General features: G+C 42.5%; 1 protein-coding gene across 1 annotated transcript; it reads left to right on the top strand.

The window, feature by feature from the left end:
* The first annotated feature begins 3838 nt into the window (after positions 1 to 3838).
* LOC142427886 (AMMECR1-like protein) lies at positions 3839 to 4738 on the top strand. The gene is made up of 2 exons (XM_075533012.1): positions 3839 to 4218; positions 4324 to 4738. Exons 1-2 carry the CDS (start codon positions 3839 to 3841, stop codon positions 4736 to 4738), a joined length of 795 nt encoding a protein of 264 aa, XP_075389127.1.
* The last annotated feature ends 17930 nt before the right edge of the window (positions 4739 to 22668 follow it).

The following is a 22668-nucleotide window of genomic DNA, read 5'->3' as shown; positions in this document are numbered from 1 at the left end:
ATTTACTTGTTCACACACTTTGGCTCCAGCCGTTGTGTCGGGAGAGTGAGCATCATAGAGTTCCAATTTAATAAAAGAAGGTATTCATGCATTGAGGGAGTGTTTGAGTAGAGGCCCAAGGTCCTTCCGCCACCTTAATACTTGACCTATAAATATAGACACATAGATCTATTTCCCCATCCTCCTATATATATTTGCATGTACATGTCTTTGTCTAGACCTCCATGAATGCCCTTTGACTCCTAGCTCTTTCCTCCATCTCCCTTGACTTTCCTCCTGCCCTACTACCATGCTTCATCGCCACCTGGGCTAGAGTATACCTCTTCTCTAAGCAACCTTACCCTTGATCATTTCCCAGCAGGCCTGCCACTCCCACTTCTCTACCATTTGGGGTCCCATGTTTTTCCCTTGTCCCTGGGTATGTTAACACCACTTCCTTACCCCCCCCTACCCCCCCCACCCCAAGTCCCCCCAAAACTGTCGGTCCCGTTGTTTTTCCTCCAGATAGTTCATCCAGCCTGTCCTATTCAGACAGACCTGTGGAGTCACTAACATGCACGAAAACTAGACAGAGGAAAACAAAGCAACAGTATACAACCAGACAACAAAACAACAAAAACAAACCACTGACAAAGAACAGAATAAAACAGTTCACAAGAGAAAAGCTTGTAGTTAGTTCAGGGATCGGTTGCTGGCCCTTAGGAGCGTTTTCCAGTCCAGTCTGTTGGGGCACCACGCCCTGGCCCCGAAGTCCACTTTCAGCATTCCCTGGGGACCTTGCCACTCCATTCCCTTGCTGTTCCGCTGCACTCCCCCAGTGATTTGCCTCGGTGTGGTGGGATCAGGTCAGGTGCAATTCCCACACTGTGTCTCCGGTGCTGTCCCCTGTATCGCCCTTAGTCACTGAGGGGCATCATGTCTCATAGTGGGGCCAGCCATGTTGTTCTCTCTGTGGACTGGCTGCTCTACTCAGGAACATCATCATCACGGCCTGGTGGGCCAGGCTGTGCTCCACTCTCTCCTCCTGCCCCTTCATCTGCTCCTGTGTGCTCTGATCAAATATGTCCATCTCCCAGAGCTGCAGAGTCAATGTCGTCCTTTGGAAAAAAATTTTTTCGGGGGAGGGGCAGGAATCCACTTAATTTATGGTGCTGGGGCCAGCCTCCCAGACCTCTCCACCGGTTCCCTCCTCCACACCGGGATATTGCGTTCACACCTTGCGACACTGGGTTGAAGTCTGGTCCCACTTTCCCTGTGGAGATATAAACAATACCCTCCCCTTGGGTGGATTAATGCCCTATGACCCCACTACCCTTTTCTTCCTTGTATTTATCCTTTTGTTTTCCTTTCCCCACCTCCTCCACCATTGTCTACCATGTACATCCCTGGTTTTGGTCTGGTCTCTTTCATACTACCCCTAAAGAGTTATTTTCTAATTAAATTCTTCATTTTAAGATATTTGGGTTTGCAATTAGATCTGTTTTGTTCCATTTTCTAGTAAAATTCTCTAAGGCTTTAGGAAAAAGGCATTGCATTTAGTTTGTTGCTGATGTTTCTAAGATGATTACTAGGTGTGGCATAAGAGTGGATCAATCAATGACAAGGTGGGTGAAGAAAACACAGGCCTAAGTAAAAGACTGATAGGATTTTCACTTTGGAATCTGGGTGGGTCTAATCCAATAAAAATTGTGTTGAGAGATTTACATTCCTATGGTGAGAATATTTTTTTCAGATACATAATTCATAAATTTTATTTATGGATCCTAAAATATGTGTCTTTGACTGGATGTTTTAGGCTGTTCTTGTTGTTAAGGGCTTTGAAATTGGTCCTGAATCATACTGACCTTCTGGTCTGACTTATAGTTAGCCTATGTCAAGGTGGAATAAATTCTGCCCAATTCACGATCATACTCACAATTGTTATATTGGAGCTGATTGCTGCAGTTACCATGTCAGTTCATCTCAATGAACATTTTCCTATATTTTCTCTGAACCTTGTGTTTATCAAGCCTGCGATTTTCCAAGGACTGAAATGTTAATCTAGTAGAGGTCAGTGCCTGCTCCTTGGTATTTTTTTTCCTTCAAATCATACAATATTAAAACAACGTCCTTTCTATCAGAAGCCAGTATTTTCTTGCTTTGTTTTTTTTTTCTCTCTAAGAAAAGCTTTTAGTTTGAGTTCAATGAAATATGCTTTGTCTCTGAATGCAAGTCATAATTGGGTCTTAATTTGACTCTCTCTAACATTCACCTACTGAGGATAAATGCATCCAATGATGCAGATTGTTTGTGACATAGACATATTTGATTTTCTGTTTCAATTTTCTGCTTCTTATACATATGAAATCAGAAAATGCAATGATTAAGATGTTAGATGAAAAATAATAGTCATTAGTTCCAATTCACCAGCTGTTTCTTGTAGAAACAGGAGAAAGATATGCCTAGAGAGAGATGGCACAGTCAGATTCCATAAAGGTTACAGCCTTAAAGAGAATGCACTGGTGCAGTGCTCCTGAATTCTATGGGGGGTTTATTCTATTATAAGATTACCTTGCTTGTCTTAGTAAAATGAGGTGGGTATATTTTTCAATTATGTGGTGTAGGCTGAGTTTAAACTGCCAGGCTCTGTGTTAGAGACAAAGCTGTGGATCATTGACCTCCACCCCACTCAGGGCTCCTTATGCTATGCTTTCACTTTTATAACAAAAATTGGATATGTATATATAGATATATATTTATTTAATCCTAAAATGTTTCTAAAGATTGTATAACTTAGGAACTAGACTCAAATTATAAAATAACTTAGATCTCACAACTTCTGAATTGTTTTCTTTAACCCTTTTTTTGGTTACTTTTGCTGGTATCTCTAGGGGCGTGGGAATGGGAGGCAGGATGAGAAAGCTGGAACTAGATAGGACTGCCTGTGATGGTGGTTCACACTGAGTTTCAAATCTGCTGGTCATTATTTCTAAATTCTATGAACTTAAGATGCAACCGCCCCAATGGTAACACAATGTTTGAGCGCTCTCACTACTTTCAGGTTTATGCCTAACACGGAGAGTTACACAAACGTCTTTCATAGCCAATGCTTTGTGTACTTCTACTGGTTTTTCCAAGGTTCAGCTTTTAGCTTTAATCAGGATGGCTATTGCATGTTTCCCTTGAAGTGCTTGATGAATTATCTCTGTTTTGTGCTGCTTAATTTTTTAAAGATGATTCACCCACTTTTAAGTTGACCATTGAAGTCATCCTGCGCAAATTTTGTTTTTCCTACTAAGTTCAGTGAAATCTTCACTTTTTCTGCCCCGTATTGGAGCCCTGTGGGAGCCCCATTGGGCTGCCAAGTGAACAGTTCCAGTAACCCGCCGCTCCATGCTGAAAGACAAGGCTTTTAGCGCTTGTCTAGAGTTACAGCCTGGGGTGCCTGCTGCGATAGCGGAGGACTTGTGTCGCGGCTCCACTTGGTCTACAGTCGCTTGGGGAATACCTCTAGCAGTTCTTGCCGTCACCGCTTCCATTTTGCCCCCATGTCCTTTCTCAGCTCACTCCATGCTCATCTCGCATACGGACCACCTGTGGGCCCGCTTCTCTTGGGAGCACCCACCCAGGCACAGGGCTCCAGCAAGCAGAATGAGAAGGTCGAGCGAGAGAGGTCCGTCCACCCTGGCTGCAACTGGGCCAGAAGAAAAGGTCCAGGAAGAAGGAATGGAATCGAATGGAAGAGAATTCACTCCAGAGACAAAACAGCTCCTCTTCTCTATTACAGCTATTCCCCTGACAATACAAACTTTGTGTTTTCAGGTTCTGCAGCATTCCAGACCTCAGGCACAGAATCAGGATGGGAAAAAGACGGTGTGTCTCTCCACTCAAGCCCAAGTTGGCAGCAGCAAGCGGAACACACAGTCACGGGAACCAGTCCACAACTGTGACCGCCTCTATTTCAGGACCTCCTAAAAACAAACAGCATGTGGACAGCAACCATGGACGGGAAAATGTATCGGACTTAACGCTGGGGCCTGAAAATTATCCAATTACACGAATGAATCCCACATCAGGAGCGCTGAGCCCTCTCCCCTGGCCCAACGGAACTGCCAACACCACCAAGAACCTGGTGGTGACTGCAGAGATGTGCTGCTACAGCTTTGATGTGCTCTACTGTCACCTCTATGGCTTCCCACAGCCACGACTTCCTAGATTCACCAATGACCCCTATCCACTGTTTGTGACATGGGAGACATGGCGGGATAAGCGTCTCTGGGGCTGCATTGGAACCTTCTCAGCCGTGAATCTTCACCCAGGACTCAGGGAATACTCGTTAACCAGTGCACTTATGGACAGTCGATTTCCCCCAATGACGCGAGAGGAGCTACCTAAGCTTTTCTGCTCTGTCTCCCTCCTTACTAACTTTAAGGTTGCCAGTGATTACCTGGACTGGGAGGTAGGGGTCAATGGAATTCTAATTGAATTCATCAGTGAAAAGGGCATCAAATGTACAGCCACATATTTACCTGAGGTTGCTAAAGAACAAGACTGGGATCAGATCCAGACCATAGACTCATTGCTCAGGAAAGGTGGTTTTAAGGCTCCAATTACCAGTGAATTCCGAAAAACGATCAAACTCACCAGGTACCGAAGTGAGAAGGTGACAATCAGTTATGCAGAGTATGTTGCTTCTCATCAGCACTGTTTCCAGAACGGCACCCTTCATGCCCCACCCCTCTACAATCATGACTCCTGACACAAGGCTGCATGACCAATCTCACCCCCTATGGCAGCCAATGGCTATGACATCATTGGAGCAGACCCCTCCTCTTCCTGGTCCAGTTGCTTCCATTACTGCACCATGTTATGATGCTAGCTTCCATTGCCAAGTCTGCTCCAGCTAAATAAAGGGATGATGGGGTTGCATTGAATGAAACAACTTGAGGGGCCCAAGCCTTGTCTCAGCCTTTCCTCTATGGGGTTCAGTTGGATTGGGGCTTCTCCAAGATTGGTGAGAATTACTATGTTGGTTCAGAGGACCTGTGACATGCAGGTACCACTGGTGATTTGCTGCATGTGTATTGGCTACACAAGGAAGCTGAAATTGAAGATCCATGAAGGCTTAAACCATACACATCCCTATCACCTCCCAAGATCAAGTAGGCAGTCTAGGCAATGGAGACTAATCAGAAACATTATAGGTTTTAAATAGCTTTTTTCATAAAAGAAAACTTGCAAGGGGCTTAGGTGAAGAGCAAATGCCTTGAGAGTGATTGGGACAGGGAGTGTATGGGTGTGCTTTGTACAATTGATGTATGTATATGTATGGATTGTGGTAAGAGTTGTTGGAGTCCCTAATAAAATGTAAAAGAAGAAAAAAAAAGAATTCAATCTAAGAGAAAGCAGAGAATATTAAAAAAATTTTTTTTCTTTTTTAAAAAAAAAAAAAGAAAACTTTCATTTAATTGCATACCTAGAATTGATCACAGCTTCCATACTTCCTACACTGACATCCTGATAGGATTGAAAGTGGGCACCATGAATCCTCTGTGGTTCCTGGACAGGGCAGCCACGTCAGAAGCCTTTTGGGAGGCATAGGTCCACTGATCAGTGTTCAAGAAACTTCATCTTACTGTGAGTTGCATTTTGTAGCATTCTTTATTTAGAGTGTTGTGCAGCCTGCTGAAGAATGGAATGGAATGGAGATGCCGAAAGGAGGACCTGATGTCATTGCTGCACACGTGTGAAGGAGTTGTCTGTTCCTTAGCAACTGGACACCTCAAATCCTCTTCTGGGAGCACTGCCTATAGCTGGATCTCGGTTCTCAGAAAGCAGAGATCAAAGAAGCAGCTGGATTGACCTTTGTAAGGACACCTTGTTCTAGGGAAGAATTCAGGGCCTCCAAGCGGTTTTTCTTTTCAGGCACGCATTCTGAAAGACCTTTATACAAGCTAGTTCTTAAAGGACTTTAAAACAAAGCTGTTAATAAACAAGGTGGCTCTTCAGCTTGTCTAAAGTATTGGACATCTCCACTGCACCAGAGAAAATTCCTAAACTCATTCAAGATATTTCAACCTTCTTGTGACATATTGCCTGTTGCCGTTGTTGCTAATTTCCACGTCTGTCAGCAAGTATCTCCTGTCTGGCTTATTCTTCAGTAATTTGGTGGCAGAGTTCATAGAATGAAGGGACTTGGAAGATGCTTTGGATATATCTTAACAGAGGCACTGCTAAATTGATTGATGGGAAGATTTAGCCAGAAGAAAGATTCCCAAGGATATTATTACTGCTTTTCAGCAACACATTTAGAGAATTCATAAAATGGATTGGATATCAACCCAATGAACACAATGATTGGTATATTAAAGTTTATATGGACAAGGCATGGCTTTCTGAAATGGGCCAAAGGAGCTCCTTTGAGATTCCTCCTGCCAGGAATGTACAAATGGGTACAATTTGAGGAACATTCTGTTCCAGGCATTAGTGTCTTTGGTTTTTAGGTGACAATGAGAATGTAAGTGGATCTTCTTGACACTGTGCTCTGCTGTTCTGACAAGGATGCAGAAAGGTTAAGGGGAAGGTTGGGCTGATAAACGGGAAACCCGTGTCATGTCACCTGTCTTAACTGCTGGGCTTTCACATCCTGCCATATTCCCTTTGTAAGGTTGATCAAAACCCTTTTGAAGATGAAGGGATTGTATCAAGATTTCCTGCTGCTGAGAATAATAAATCAGTCTTACACCATGGTTTGATGTATGGATGGTCGGCTCTGAATTAAACCATCCACCTTTGGTTTGTAAAACAGTATTGCTACATAGGGATAAATTCGTCAATGTTTTAATGTTCTGTGTTAGAGTTGTGTTTAGGTTCTAAAGCTTTTTTTAAAAGCAAAAAACCTAGTGCTCAACTTTCACCCCTGAGCACGCTCAGTGAGATTGGCCATGCGAGCATTTATAGTGCCATGCTCTTTAAGCCTATATTTTCTTGTATAAATGTTTACCTATTTGTCTTCACCAGTGTACAATTCATTTTTTATTTTGGTGAGGGTGTGGTAGGATACCTGCCATTTAAGAAAATGAAATGTTAAAATCAGTGCACAAGAAATAGGCTGGTTTGAGCCCAGCACCACACTGAAGTGGCCTCCTGCTGTTAGAGTAAAGAAGCCTTGCTCCCTCCACTTTTCCTCATGCTCCCATACAAAAAGACAGCGATGGAAAAGCTCTTTGCCCCTTTGCTTTGCCCAAGGGGACTTGGGAGCTGGCCAAGGAAAATACTCGTAAGGAATGGTGCTTTCTGTGTCAGTCCGGAACAGGGCCTGGTCTGGAAGTGTACAGTGATGGACACCTCAGAAACACGTATGGCAGGTTGCTCTCAGGAAAAACAGAAGCCTGGATTATCCATGTGGCAGCTCTGCTAGGGAGATGACAGCTCTGAACTGCCTTCCACGTGCTTGACCAAATCAGTCATGAGGGTGTTCAGATACATATATGATTTGTAGATGGAAGGAAGTGAGTTTTCTGCTTAGTGTTACCTTTGTCCTTGAGCTGCATAAACTGAACAGTAGGTAATCAGATTTCACAGAACCAATCTAACTGCTGGCTTGGTTCATAGTTTATGTCATCCTTAGCTGTGAGTGCCTTTTGGTCTGAAAAATTGGGTTGTTTCATAATACCCACAGCTAGGACATACTGTATACATTGCCCTCACTTTATATTAAAAGGATTGTGTTTGATCACTAGGGTTTGTCGATACTGGATTGTTTCCACTGTGAGTTTCTACAAACATTGTCTCTGCATAATAAAGCCACTCATGTTAGAGAACTTTTCAACAAGAAAGTTTTGTATGTGAAGTACTGCATATTGTTATAATATCTATACAAAAGAAGCACTGGGCGTCAATTTAAGATTTGCACAATATCTGTTTTCCATATGTGAACACCCGCAAATACACTAAATTGTTATTTTCTGCTGGGTTTCTGGAACCTTGAAAGTTATGTGTTTGTTTTGTTTCGTTACACCTGTTTCCCCGAAGCAGACTGTATGGCATACAATACAAAGACTTCAGAATAAGTCTCTGTGTTACACTCTGTTGCCTCTTGGCTATATAGCTTACGAGTGCAAATCGTTGAACTCCAACAAAATATTGTAGAGAACAAACCATAATGGGCTAAAATAAAATTTAAAAAAGAGTTACAGCCAGAGAAAAGCACAAGGACATCTCCACCATGTCCTATAGGGTCGAACTGATGTCATTGAGTCTGTTTGGCTAGTTCTCTTGGTTCATATTTTACATTAAGTGTTATTTTTGATATTACCATCTTCATGCTATTTTTCTTTACCAGATTATTTACTAGCATTTCTGGAAACATTCACTTATGTTGAAGGTTTCTGAATTATTGTCTTTAGATTTACTTTTTAAAAAATCCCTGGAGGCACTTCTTGTTAGTGGAATTGGAGATTTCACATGATTGCAACTGAAATTATGTATCAGCTAATACAGATACCCTTCCAACTGAGTAAACTTCCAGAGCAGCATACTGAGGCAGGGGCAGTCTGGGAAAACCTGCTCCATGTGGACAAGTCCTGTCTCTGGGAGAAAAAAATAGCTGTCCTCCGTAGTAGAATTCCCTTAGTGAATCAACATGCCTGGAGAAAGTACATTTGCTCTCATGGAGAAATCAATGCACTGGAAGAAATTTTCAGAGAGATAAAGAAACAAAAGCACAGAATTCCAAGATACACAGAACGGCCATGAGAACAGGGTTTTATGACTTTATTTTGCAGCCTGAAGTCCCAGATTTATTGAAGCCAGAACTCAAGTTTTAAAAATCATGAATTTCTGGCCTATTATGGAAGAATTTAAGGATTTCAACAAATATATTGTTTTTATGGAATACCAAGGTGCCTACTATGCAGGCCTGGCAAAGATAATCCCACCAAAGAGTGGACAGCCGACAGAAATAAAAATGTGGATGACACCCTCATAGCCAGTCCTGTGCAGCAAGTAGCTAAGGGATAGGCAGGTGTCTTTTTACAAGACCATAAAATAAAGAAATCCATGACAGTAAAGGAGCATCGCCACTTGGCTCACACTGACAGATATTGCACTCCCACACACCGGGATGTTGAGGATTTGGAGTGAACATTGGAAGGACCGCCTGTACCATTCTCCCATTTATGGGGCTAAGGTATGCGGCTCCTTGTTTGGTGAAAAGACTGAGCATCAGAACCTCACACACCTGGGGACGATCCAGGGTCTCCTGTAATAGGAGTGTGGAGTTGTTGTCAAAGGCGTCAACACCCCTCCCTGTACGTTGGCCCGTGGCAGACCACCTCCGCTTGGCACACGGAGGACAAGGACCTGTACAGCATCACCCACCTGCACTTCAGGGAGCACAACACTTGGTATGCGGTGCTCCCTGAGCAAGGAGCCCGCCTGGAAAAGCTCCCTGGCAGTTCTAGTGTCTGCGAGAGAACTTCCTGCGGCACAAGGTGGCCCTCATCTCACCCAGCATCCTCAGGGAAAATGCATTCCCTTTGGTCGATCACCCAGGAAGCAGGCGCGTTCATAGTCACATTCCCCTATGGCTCCCACGCTGGCTTCCATCGCGGTTTCAACTGTGCGGAATCCATCAGTTTCGCCTTCCTGCACTGGGTTAATTGAGGTAAAGCTGCTTCTCAGTGCAGCTGCGGGGAAGCCAGGGTCACTTTTCCCATGGACGCCTTCGCGTTCATTCTGCAACCTGAGCGCCATGAGCTGTGGAAACAAGGCAGGGACTGCACCTCTGTGGACCACGTGGAGCCCACAGCACTGACCAGCCCGGAGTGGACGGCCTGGAAGGAAGCCCAGGCTCTTGAGGGGCATCTGCAGTCCTTTAATCCACGCAGGGTCAGGCGTTGCTCTCTGACTCTAGTTGCAAGACAGTGGGCTTGGGGGCTGTGCTTGGGTGTGTCCTGGTTCCACATACCCCTCCTGGGCAGGCAGCTCTGCTGTGTACCCTGAGGGCCCTGCCTTCAATGTCAGCAGTCCTGTGTGATCCAGTGTCTCCCCACTTCCCACCTTAGTTCCATCTGCTCAGTGTCTCCAGCCTCCACAAAGGGGAGTCGCACTAGGCGTCCTCGTGACTAATGCCCATCAGCAGTCCAGGAAGTCCAGGGACATGAGGCACACAGCACGCACACTTGTGCACCTTCCCTCTGAGCCCCTGCCTGCTGATGGATCGTCAACAGATGACCTTGCTCTTCGGAGTTTTGAGATGCAGCATCCTGTCAAAGTTTCTGGGTGTTGCTGTGACCCCGATCTTCTGCCCTTGGAACCTCCGCTTGATCCTGATTCCCCGTGCACGCTGGCCCTTGCCTGCTGTCACTGGACATCTCAGGGAATCTCGTGGACATGGTCATGGTTGTGCAGCGTCCTACCAGTGAGTGTTTGCCTTCGAAAACATTCTCAAGCCAAGTTGCTGTGCACTTCATGTCCCTTGTAACCTACTCAGTTTTTGCTATGTACCACTCTGACGCCTGCAAATTCCTGCCTTCAATGATATCAACAATCAACTTGACCAATCACTGGGCACAGAATAATGGAGCTGCATCTCCTAAATCCTGAAAGAGGGCCACTACCAAGGTTCTTCTTTCTCTTTGAGCTCAGCTCAATTGAAGTTCTTGTCAAATGTGAGTGTGCCTCTCATGCTCTCAGCCCCAGGAACAGCAGTCTCCCCAGCCTATATTCAACTTGGAAAGTGGTGCCCTATGGTGACCCATTTACTTCACCCTCAGAAATGCAAATTCTAGGTCTCCCAATATTTTACTGTGGACCTCCCCATCTCAATGACTACTATGTTGTTTGAACTCTCCGAGCATTTGGAAAGACTTATGTGTCTTTTCTGAACAAGAATTGGTGCTGTCCTTGGAAAAGAAATCTCTTGTCCGGAAATCTTGAGCCCACTGTTTTCCAGGGTGTCTTGATACATGGCATCATCAAGTATCAAGATCAACTCTTTCAAAGGTGACTCTGTGACATTTAAGGAGGCAACCTGCCAGGTTTTTATCTGATAATGCAGGATGTGGATCCAAATGGTCACATTTTAGCCCCCACAAAAAATTTGGACCAACATTGAATGATGTTGATTATCTGAATGAGACTCTTAATTCATTTGCACTCTGAAAAATTGACTCAATCTTCTACCAGTGAACATAGCTACTTCTTCTAATGAACCCCACACCTTTAACACACTCTACTAATTTAACCAAGCAACTGCTAATGTAGAAACTGCACCTTTGCCCCTTGGAGTCCGTTCTTATTTGGGGTTCAAGGATATCTAATCTGTGTTCATTAAATTTGTTGTTTTCAATGTGTATCATAAAAAGAAATAAATGGTGAAGGGAGACATCAGATAATGCAAGATAGGACAAAATAATAATTTATAAATTATCAAGGTTCATGAGGGAGGGTGTGCAGGGAGGGAGCAGGAAAATGAGGAGCTGATGCCAAGGGCTTAAGTGGAGACTAAATATTTTGAGAATGATGATGGCAACAAATGTATAAATGTGCTTTACACAATTGATGTATGTATGGGTTGTGATAAGAGTTGTATGAGCCCCAATAAAATGATTTTTTAATTGTGGTGATGATTGTACAACTCTTCTTTTTTTCTCCAACTCTTCATGATGTGATCAAACTATTGAATGGTATGATATGTGAATAATATGAAACAAAACTGTTAAAATATGATTGAACTATTGATTTATATAGTTTGTGAATTATATGCCAATAAAACTGTTTAAAATTTAAAAAACATATTTTGGAAACCACTTTTGTGTATGAGATACATTAAAAACAAAGTGACTCATCTCCCAACCAGAGAGGATAAGAAGTAGATACACCCACCAGGCCGTGAGGATGATGTTCCTGATTAGAGCAGCCAGACCACAGAGAGAACAACATGGCTGGCCCCACTATGAGACATGATACCCCTCAATGACCAGTGGCGCTACAGGGGACAGCACTGGAGTCAGAGTGTGCGAACTGCACCTGACCTGATCCCACCACACCAAGGCAAAGCACTGGGGGAGTGTAGCGGACCAGCAAGGGAATGGAGTGGCAAGGTCCCCAGGAAATGCTGAAAGTGGACTTTAGGGCCAGGGCGTGGTGCCACAACAGACTGGACTGGAAAACACTCCTAAAGGCCAACAAACAATCCTTGAACGAACTACCACAAAAAAAAAAAAAGTAGATACAACCTGAAGACTACACAGAACATTCGGTCCCAGTTTCCAGAGTAGATGGTCCATGGGGGAATGGAAGAAAAGTGTACAACAAAACGCAAAAAGTCAGGTGCAATAAACAGGCAGAGCTACTGCCCAGAGATACCTTCTAATCATTGAACTGAAATTACTCCTGGCCCTCTCCTTTCAGCTGAATCACAAATTGGCTAAAAAATAAACCAAATATTCCATGATTACTGTCCTTTTTTTGCATTGAACATCCACAGTCTGAAACATGCCATGCCAATGTTGTTCCCCAAGACCTTATCCCAGATACTCTATGCCTACACTGAGTATGCTTTCGGGCCTCAGAGAAAGGCTTAGGGTTCTCTGCTGGCAGCTACCAGTCTGCTGCAGCATTGCTTGTGGATACATACCTTTCCTCAGTCACACTCCCTGGCCAAGCATTTGAGACCACTTCCATTGAGGACACTGCAAGGCAAGCTACCAGATATCAAGTGGAGTGACTGGATGAGTGGTATGTGATGAGTCAGAATGGCAGTCAAGGGGACCCCCTTCCTCCTCCTGCCCAGCTCTGTTTCCTATTGTAGTCTTCACGTACCAAGAAGGAAACAGAAGAAACTTTTATTATTATTATTATTATTGCAGTTGGATTTATTATTTTATTAGGAGCTCTTACAGATATTCTAGCAATTCATCATTCTATTAGATCAAGCCTAGTTGTACAATTGGTACCATCATCATTTTCAAAGAATTTTTTTCTTCTTGAACTCTTTGATATCAATTCCCCTTTATCCCCCCCCAACCCCCATCAACCCTTTATATATATATATATTGTTATTGCCCTATTTTCCACCATCTAGTGTACGCATTCACCTACAATGCTGTTGTTAGTTCCCTGCGACTGGGGTTGTACAGTCAACATTGCTATCAGTTTCCCTTCTCCTTTCCATACGCTCAGGGAATCATTATTCTCATTACTGTTTATTAGGGGTTTATCTATCTTGGATTTCGTGCATCAAATGGTCTCAATTATACACATGCAGGTCTATTAAGATTAGTGAGGTAAATCTAAGGGTGTAATAGTGAGACAAGGAAATATTTAAAAGAAACTAGAGGACAGTTATGTGTTTAATCAGAGTTATACTGCACCCTGGATATATCATCCTTTATATATAGCCCTTCTGTAAAGGACTGTCTAATTGTCTTACCGGTGTCTCAACTTTGTCATGCTTGTTCACATCAATTTGATTGGTTGTTTTTGAACTCTTCTGATGCCTGTTGACACCTCATGATCACACAGGCTGTTATGATTTCATGTGGTCTTTGTTGTTTCCCTGCTAAACAGTCCTGTGTTTAACCTCAGGGCTTTATGATCCCAGGCACTATATGTTTTAAGAGCCGAGCACCATCAGTTTTTTTCACCACATTTACATATATACCCATTTTGTCATCAGCAATTGAGTATCACACGTTGCCAAAATATTAGAGTTGTTTTGTTGTATGTTTTCTTTCCAACTTCCCAATTATCACAGTTCTCATAAAAAGTTCTTCAATCTCATGGTACAATGAGAATTGCCCACAGAAAATATACTTTTAAATCATTTTTTTCATGATTGACAATTTAGAATCAGCCCAGGTTCCCTTGAGACCTCTACTTCTGCAATGTCTGTGGCTATTCAATGGTGATGACAAACAGTCATATTCCAAACTTTCAAGATAACAAGGCTTTATTCAAGAAGTCTGTTCAGTTTGGGGAGGTAAAATCGCAATGTGGGATGTAGATCACAGAAGACAGCCAATGGATACATGATACTGAATGAGACATCAGGTGGATTCAGATTCATCAAAGATAACAATGTCTGTGGAGCTAGAATTAGCAAAAAAAAACAAAGACAAAACCCAAACCCACCTGTGCTAGTCCAGGTTGACTAGAGAAACAAAATTCATGGACACTCAAATATGTATAAGAAAGAGCTTTATATAAAAGAGCAATTATATATTGAGAAACATCCAAGCCCAGTCTAGGTCAAGTCCATAAGTCCAATATTAGCCCATACGTCCAATACTGGTTAATAAGTTCCTCTTTAGACTTGTGGAGCTATGCAATAATGCTGAATGCAGGAAGACCACTGGCCAGTGGGTGGAAACTCTTGTGGATACAGGGGCAGTGGAAGCATTTAAGTGCTGGCATGGGTCTCCATGTGGCTCCTCCAGTTCCAGGGCTCTGGGTGCATCAGTATAGATACAAGTGCCTTTTCAACAGGAATGTCTTACAGGGAGTGAGTGTATCTGGCCTCCAGTAAGTTATTTATCTCTTTTGCACTCCAAATGAGGTAATCAAGCTATCCAGGAGTTTTTTTTCTCTAGCCTACGTGGATTAACACATAGCTATGAAAGCAACCCCTATTGAATTCTTAGATTAACCAATAAGCCAAAATACTGTCCATTGTGACCTCCACCTGCATTTATGACACAGCCGTCCAGATACCATCCTACTTAACAGTCCCCAAAAATGTGCAATGTAATTGTTTTTGCCACACTCTCCTAAGAGAATAGGTATAAGCCTCTGAAATCAGTAGAAGTGATTCAAAAAAGAAACGATATAAATAAAACACTATTAATAAATTGAAACAAAGTAGGCAGTCTTAACACCCACACATTAAAACATATTATATAGCCATAGCAAACAAAACAGCCTGGTACTGGTACAACAATTGATATGAAGACTGGTGGATTATAATTGAACACCGGAAATACAATCAAATACCTATAGACACCTAATCTTTAATAAAGGTTTAAGACAGAGTAAGTAGGGGCAGAGATAACCTTTTCTCTAAGAAATCCAAATTACATTGGGTCTTTACTTGCAACAACAAAAAAGAATAAGAAGACCCATACTACACACCATGTACAAAAATGAACTCACCATACATCAGAGACCTAAATAGAAACCCCAGAACCATAAAGGCTAACAATTAAAGTTTAGGGACAAACTAAAGGTCACACTCTGAACATAATGACATATCAGCAGTATAAACGAAAAGTAAAGAACTGAGACATACTAAAAAGAATAAACATTTATACACATTGAAAGAATTCATCAAAAGAATTAACAGAAAACGCACAAATTGAGAAAACCATTCAGTAATAATACATCAAATTAAGGGCAAATCTCCAAAATCTGTACGCAACTAAAATATTTAACCAGAAAAATACAAATAACCCAATCGAAAAAATAGGTACAAGACAAAAATAGACAATTTGTTAAAGATGACATCTGGGTGTCAAACTACCATATGAAGAAATGTTAACGTTCACTAGCAAGAAGAGAAAAATAGATTAAAACAATGAGGAAATACCACCTGACACCCACACATTTATCAAAATTCAAGATGACAAAATAATAAATACTAAAGACAAAGAGTAGAAATTGAAATGCTCATACATTTCTGGTGGAAATCAGTACGACACTTCCTTAAACAAATGCAAACACACATATTTTGAAATCTAGTAGTCTCTTTATTTTTATATATACCCTAAAGAAGTAAATAATACAATATGAACAGACATATGCACACTTGTTTATTTTTTTTTTTTAATTTTTAAACATTTTATTAGGGGTTCATACAACTCTTATCACATGGAAAAACTAGAGAACATTATGCTTAGCAAACTCAGTCAATGTTAGAAACATAAATGTTTAATAATACTAGCATTATGAAATGAACTTGGATTATACTTGAAAGGATAAGATTTTGATGACTGTGAGGAGGCAAAGGACAGGGAGGGAACAGGGATAGGAGAGCAATAGTGAGCAATTGTATATTGAGAAACATCCAAGCCTAGGAGGATGGGGCAGAGAAAAGAAAGAGAACTATTTGCATGGAGTGTTTAAAATGATACTGCTTTTGATTTCCATTTCTTGAGAGATGGGTGGTGTAAATATATGCAGTGTACATATATTTTTAAATCCCTCAAGATTTCTTATTCTTTCAATCTAAATATTGGTCTAAGTGACTAACAAAAAATAGAAAACCAAAAATCAAACTGAACTGGTCTTTAACTATAGAAAAAAAGTTCACTTCAAACAAAAAAGACAAAAGAAATCAGTAAAGGCTTTTAAAAAATGTTTTATGGGTACCCAACCTACTAAGAATCACTTACTTTATTAATCCATTGTGCTGGAAACTGAATGCAGTCTAGTAAAATGCTTAGACAAATAGGCAGACGTAAGTAAAGAAGCAGACTAAGACTCGGGACAAGAGAAAGAGAGAAGAAACTGTTGTTGCTGGTCTTTAGATTGCAATATGCTTTCTTCCAGAGTTGATAAGGAACACATTTCCATGGCAGAGAAATTCATTCCATATCAGTGTCCGACAGAAATTGTCCTCTGTCAAAAGCCTTTTAAGTCATTTTCCATGATTGCCTGATGATCCCTGACCACTTTTCATTGTGAGCCCAACTTCTGCTTTTTCACTAGCTGTTTCAACAGCAATGATAAACAAGTCTGGCCACAGTAGAGTTTGGGAAGGTTAAAATCTTGTGGGTCATTGACCGTCAAGGACAGAACAATGTATATAAGGTATTTAATGGGACATTAGATGGATTCAGATTAAGAAAAACCACTTGCAGCCCATGTTATTTTAGGTGAAACAATGAAATAGATCAGAAACTTCCTCAGCTAAGTTACTGAGGTGTTCTTTCTCTCTGAATTGCTAGTTTTCAATCAATCAATGATGTGGTCAGTTGTCACTAAGACAAGGCCCATTTTTATCAGGTTTATGCTCACTTTATTACCTCGGTCTACTTAGAACTGTTCTTAAAGGAAAGACTTAGACCATTCAATTTTGTTTGTTTTTAATATGTACTTTCTTCCTGAATTGCTAATTATCAAAAGTCTAAGAAGTTGAACAGCATGCCCTCCACCCACCACTTTTCTGTCACTTTGTCTTTGTCTCATGGCTTTTGTGTTGCTGTGATTCAAATGCAAATGTGTTTCAAATGCAAGCAGGGTCACCCAAAGTGAAGAGTTTTTAGCAGAACTTCCAGGAGTCCCTCATTACCTCCATGCCCCGTGTTACGGAGTTGCGCCCAACATAGACCACTGACCCACAAGCAGTTGTGAAGTAACAAAGCAAAACTTTATTACAGAAAGACAAAAAGACAAATAGACAAAAAGACAAATCCGGATTTGGGCTACAGCATGGCCAAGCAGGGTCCAACACTGCAGCGTCCGGCCAAATTTTGCTTTCCCTTTTATACACTTAAAACCAGCAAGGCGAGCTGGTAGAGCAAGAATGGGAAAGGGTGTTTACACAAGATAACAGGGATGCGGGTAGTTCAGCACGTCCTGCTCAGCTTATCTTGGACCAGATGATTTTGCAAAACTTCTTGCTCACATTTATGAGTGGATAGTTGTAAGGTCACAGTGACTTGCTTTTCCAAGATAACATACCTCTCTTAGAATGGGGGTGGCACTTAAGCTTTTCAAAATGGAGTAACTTAAGACAAATTATTTTATTCTATTAAGCGTAACACCCCGCCTCTTGGGAAAGACCCTACCCCTACCCACGTGATGTCAATTCCTGCCGAACCCACTTCCTCTGACTGAGAATGTGCAGTGCGAGGGTCCTAGTAGGGTAAGTAAGTCTCTATGTTTCTATGCTGTTCCTAGGCTCGGTGGCTCCGACAGGCCCGGCATCCCCAGCTGTGGCCTGATCCCCACGAATATTACAGTTCCTGCATCTTATCTGCCCGCGTTCCAGGTCATCGCGACCCCATGGGATATTTCCAGGTAAATCCTTTCTGAACTGGTTACAAGCCTCTCTGCCTTCAGCTTGGGATTATGCCGGTCCCCTTTACCTGCTCAGAGCCCCTCATTCACCCTCACCTCTTATGCCGGAAATGCCCAATTGATGGTGGGTTCTTGCCCACCTTGTCAGTTATTGGGCATGAGAGCAGGGGACTCCAGAATGTTCTTTACTGAAAGGAGAGGCCAGCCTTGGAGTCATCAGGGCACTCCACTGATGACCGAGGTCTGTATTGGCGCTTAACTTGTAAGCACCTTGCTTTGCAAAAGGGTACCATAGCAGTGACAGCCCTCAAATCCCCTCATAAACTAAGTCCTCACTTGGATTGCAGAGTCCCACATAGTGTAAGCCCCCATTGAGTGCTCTCTCCTCAGGAAGCAAAGGTGAAGGTAACCTGGCCCTCAGGCAGAGGGCTTTGGAATGTGGATGACCTGCACCTTTTCCCAGGCAGCCCTGGAAGGGGCAGTCTTTCTTAGAGGCTTGCAGGCCTGTGTGTCCTTGATGGAGGTCACCAAACTGAAGACAGTACAGGGGTTCTTCTAGCCATCCCTTATCTGTCTTACCCTGGGAAGCATGCCTTCCACCCACCATTTTTCTTTCAGGTTGTCTTTCTATCTGGGCTTCTGTGTTGTGATTCAAATGCAAATGTGTTTCAAATGCAATCAGGGCCACCCAAAGTGAACAGGTTTCACCAGGGTTTCCAGATAAAGAAGAAACTACTAAGAATGAATCCATAGCCACTTGAGGCCCAGAGACTCACCTCCAGGGCCCTCCTTCCAGGTCGCCCTCATTATCTCTAGGCCCCGCCCCTTCTCACAGACTCCACCCTCTCCCCTCCCCAGGTGATGCAATTTCCTGCTTAACCCACTTCTGACTGAGAAGGATCCAGGTGAGCGTCCCATGAGTTTCTGCGGGTGAGTGAGTTTCTGTGTTTCTGTGCTGATCCCGGGCGCGGAATCCCCCGCAGGCATGGCGTCCCTAGCTGGGTCCGGGTTCCTGTGGACATTACACTTGCCACACCCTGTCTGCCAGTGTTTCAAGGTCGCCGAGACCTGGGACATTTCCAGTTAAATCCTTTCTGAACTGGTTGCAGGCCTCAGGCTTTGGGCCTGGGAATACTCAGGGCGCTTTTCTTGCTCAGAGCTCCTCCTGCACCCTCACCCCTCGCTCCAGAAAGGCGCGATTGGGGGTGTTTTTTGCCTGGGCCCCGTCCTTCCTTGTCAGGTCGCGGGCATGAGAGCATGGGGACCCCAGAGTGGCCTTTACTGAAAGGAGAAGCGAGCCTTGCAATCATCAGGCCACCCCACTGATGACTGAAGCCTGTATTAGAGCTTGGTTAAGTTCTTGCTTTGCAGAAGGGTACAATAGCAGCGACAGCCCCAAATCCCAGCATAGATTAAGTCCTCACTTGGATGGCAGAGTCCCACATAGAGTAAACCTCCATTGAGTGCTTTCTTTCCAGGAACCAAGGTTGTAGGTAACATGGCCTCAGGCAGAGAGCATTGGAATGCAGCCAGCTCCAGTACACTTTTCATTTGATCCCTTTGGGCGTGGCCCTGATTAACCAACCTTGAGACCTGCATACAACAGTTTCTTGGAACCAAATTCTATGTATGTAAATTCGTTTTATCCTGTTGGTTTTTCTTCTCATATTTTAACTGTTTCTTCATTTTGTTTGAATTTACTGTGCACGAACTGTGTCCTACTAATAGCTCCTCATTTTAAAAATTGTTTCAATTATTTCTAATTCAAGGCAACATCCAGATATATAACTCTGTATATAGTAAGATAGGATCTTATTTAAAATAAGCTACCATTTTCTCTGTGCCCCACTGCATGGTAGTGCTTGAATGTTATAGTCTTTTATCCACGTGTTCTTGATAAGAGGCTTTTTTTGTCCACTGCGCTACAGTGGGTTCTGTGAGTGATGCCATAGCACCTTACACTCCTCCTTAGGGTTTCTAGGCTGTAGTCCATGTGTTACCAATGGCCACCTCATGGAACACAACTGCTTTCATTTCATGGAGCTGCCAGTCCTCTAACCACTGGAGCAAGAGGGCTTCTTCACGGGCTAATTTAGATGGGCCACGCTGACATGTTTTTCATTATAGACATGGCGATTCTTAATGGGAATTATGTTTGTTATTCTGATTTAGTCATATTTCCAACACACTATCCATGTGCATACATAGACATGAATATGCGATCATTGTGTTCAATTTCCCCTTTGGTTAGGTGCCATGAAGTTAATTCCATCTTGTGGCTATGTCATGTGAGTTCCATAGTGTTTCTGGAGCATGATATTTGTGGAAGCAGATCTCCTGTGCTTCCACAGTAATGCAGGCTGTTTACCCGATCAAGCCTCAGTGAAACAGTTCATTTCATGGAGCTGCCAGTCCTCTAACCACTGGAGCAAGAGGGCTTCTTCACGGGCTAATTTAGATGGGCCACGCTGACATGTTTTTCATTATAGACATGGCGATTCTTAATGGGAATTATGTTTGTTATTCTGATTTAGTCATATTTCCAACACACTATCCATGTGCATACATAGACATGAATATGCGATCATTGTGTTCAATTTCCCCTTTGGTTAGGTGCCATGAAGTTAATTCCATCTTGTGGCTATGTCATGTGAGTTCCATAGTGTTTCTGGAGCATGATATTTGTGGAAGCAGATCTCCTGTGCTTCCACAGTAATGCAGGCTGTTTACCCGATCAAGCCTCAGTGAAACAGTCTAGTAAAAGCTATTTGTGCCACCTAGAATCTTTCATTGTCCCTAACCTCCCCAAACAAACTCAATGCCACAAAGTCAATTCTCTCTCATAGTGTTCTGTTATAGGTGTCCGAGATCAAAATCTGTACAGGAGCAACCAGCCTCATTTTCCTCTTGCAGATGTGCTGGTGTGGTTGAACTGCCAGCTTTGAGGGTAGCAAATGAAGCCAGAATTCATTTTTCCCTTAGAAATGAACCAGGCCAAACATGCTGTCAAACCCACACCAGCTCCTGGAGACTCCATGTGTGTCATTGCACAGGGATGTTGCAGAGGGGTTTCAGTGACTGGTTTCTCAAAGTAAATCACCCAGGCTTTCTTCCCTGGAGACTCTGAGTAGACACACACTTCCAGCCTTTCCATGAACACCTATCCATGGTAACCATTATAATGCTCAGGGACATCAAAAATGAAGCAAGACACACATGCGAGCAAGTACACACACTTAGAAAAGCCAGAACCTATATAAGTTGGAAATTTTTCATTGAAGGAAAACTCAAAACTATACAATGAGGTTGAGTTTCTAACTATAACATGAGAAACCACACGGTTGAATTTGTAACCTTTGCAGGACCCAGAAAAATAAAGTCGTATTATTAATTTTCAGCTATCAAGTTTTTATGTGAATTGTAGATATACTGTATCCTAACTGGCCTCTTTACCATAGCTAGAGAATAAAATTAATATCAACTTTAATAGATCTTCAAGAGAGATGGTATATGTAAATAGCTTAATAGTCTTCCTGAGTTTTCGTGGAAGATTGGAAGATGAACAGGTATCCTAAAGATTTTTAAGATGTATAATATTTGAGAAATTAAAAAATTATGACATTCTAATTAGCTTAATCTTGAACTGTCTAGCATAATCTATTAGGAACAGATATGTAGTGGCTTCAAAAGGTTCATGGATAAAGTCCACTGTCTTTATTCCATTTTTCCATGACCTTTTTGAAAGGTCCTTGTGCATTCATGGCATAAAGGATTGGCTACCAATGAGCTCCTTGTATCTCAATTAGATAATACTTGATAAATATTAATCATTGTGCCTGCCATTGGATTCCATATGGTGTAGTGACTGTATTTGGTTTCAGAGTAAAACTATACTCCATAAGATGTTCAGTGGCTAACTTCAGAAGTTGGTTGATTTCTTGTAGGGTACTGCTACATTGCCTTCAATTGCAATCTTTTGTTTGATAGCCGAATGCTCAGTCATTTGCACTACACAGAGACTTCATTTAAGCACCTACACCTTGAAGTGTGAGTGCTTGCAGTCAGAGCCCTGCATTGCCAGATGTGTCATGAGTTAATGTCCCTTACAAGTTGGTGGGCCTTTTCTGGGGCTGCTTTTCTTTTTCTGTTGGTCTTTTATGTGTTCCTGTAATGATACTTTATTGTATGTGGGATATATGAACAAAGGAACCTATTTGTCACAGTGGGTTATAAAATGAGCTGCCGACTACAAGGGCAGCTGTGCAAACTCACCAGAAATGTGCAGGAGAAATATGAGTCTGCCTGCTCCAGTAAAGCTATACAGGCGTGGCAGTCCTAAAGGGAATTCTACACTGTCTGATAGCTCTGCTGCGAGTTGGCCAGATGTGAGGGCAGGGAGTCACATGTGGACAATTCCAGACCTTATTCTTGTCCACTTATTCACTATTTGAGGCTAAATGCACTTAGATTAACATTTTTGTGGACTCTTGTGAAGTGCAAAAAAAAATTGTTGCTGACAGTTTTGAGAACTGATCCATTTGTGGAGGAGAGTTGTTTTGGAACATGCTATTTTAAAAATCATTTATTGTGGGCTCATACAACTCTTACCACAATCCATACATACATCCATTGTGTCTGACATCTTCCTTCACCCACTTTCCTCTT

The sequence above is a fragment of the Tenrec ecaudatus genome, chromosome 15 (assembly GCF_050624435.1).
Source record: "Tenrec ecaudatus isolate mTenEca1 chromosome 15, mTenEca1.hap1, whole genome shotgun sequence".
NCBI lineage: Eukaryota > Metazoa > Chordata > Mammalia > Afrosoricida > Tenrecidae > Tenrec > Tenrec ecaudatus.
This window is presented reverse-complemented; position numbering and strand designations above follow the sequence as displayed.

What these genes read in the sequence shown, in the direction of transcription:
- LOC142427886 (XM_075533012.1), top strand. Translation starts at nt 3,839, where the DNA reads ATGGGAAAAAGACGGTGTGTCTCTCCACTCAAGCCCAAGTTGGCAGCA. An exon ending in ACCAATGACCCCTATCCACT is followed by an intron (nt 4,219 to 4,323) that starts GTTTGTGACATG and finishes CTCGTTAACCAG; the next exon opens with TGCACTTATGGACAGTCGAT.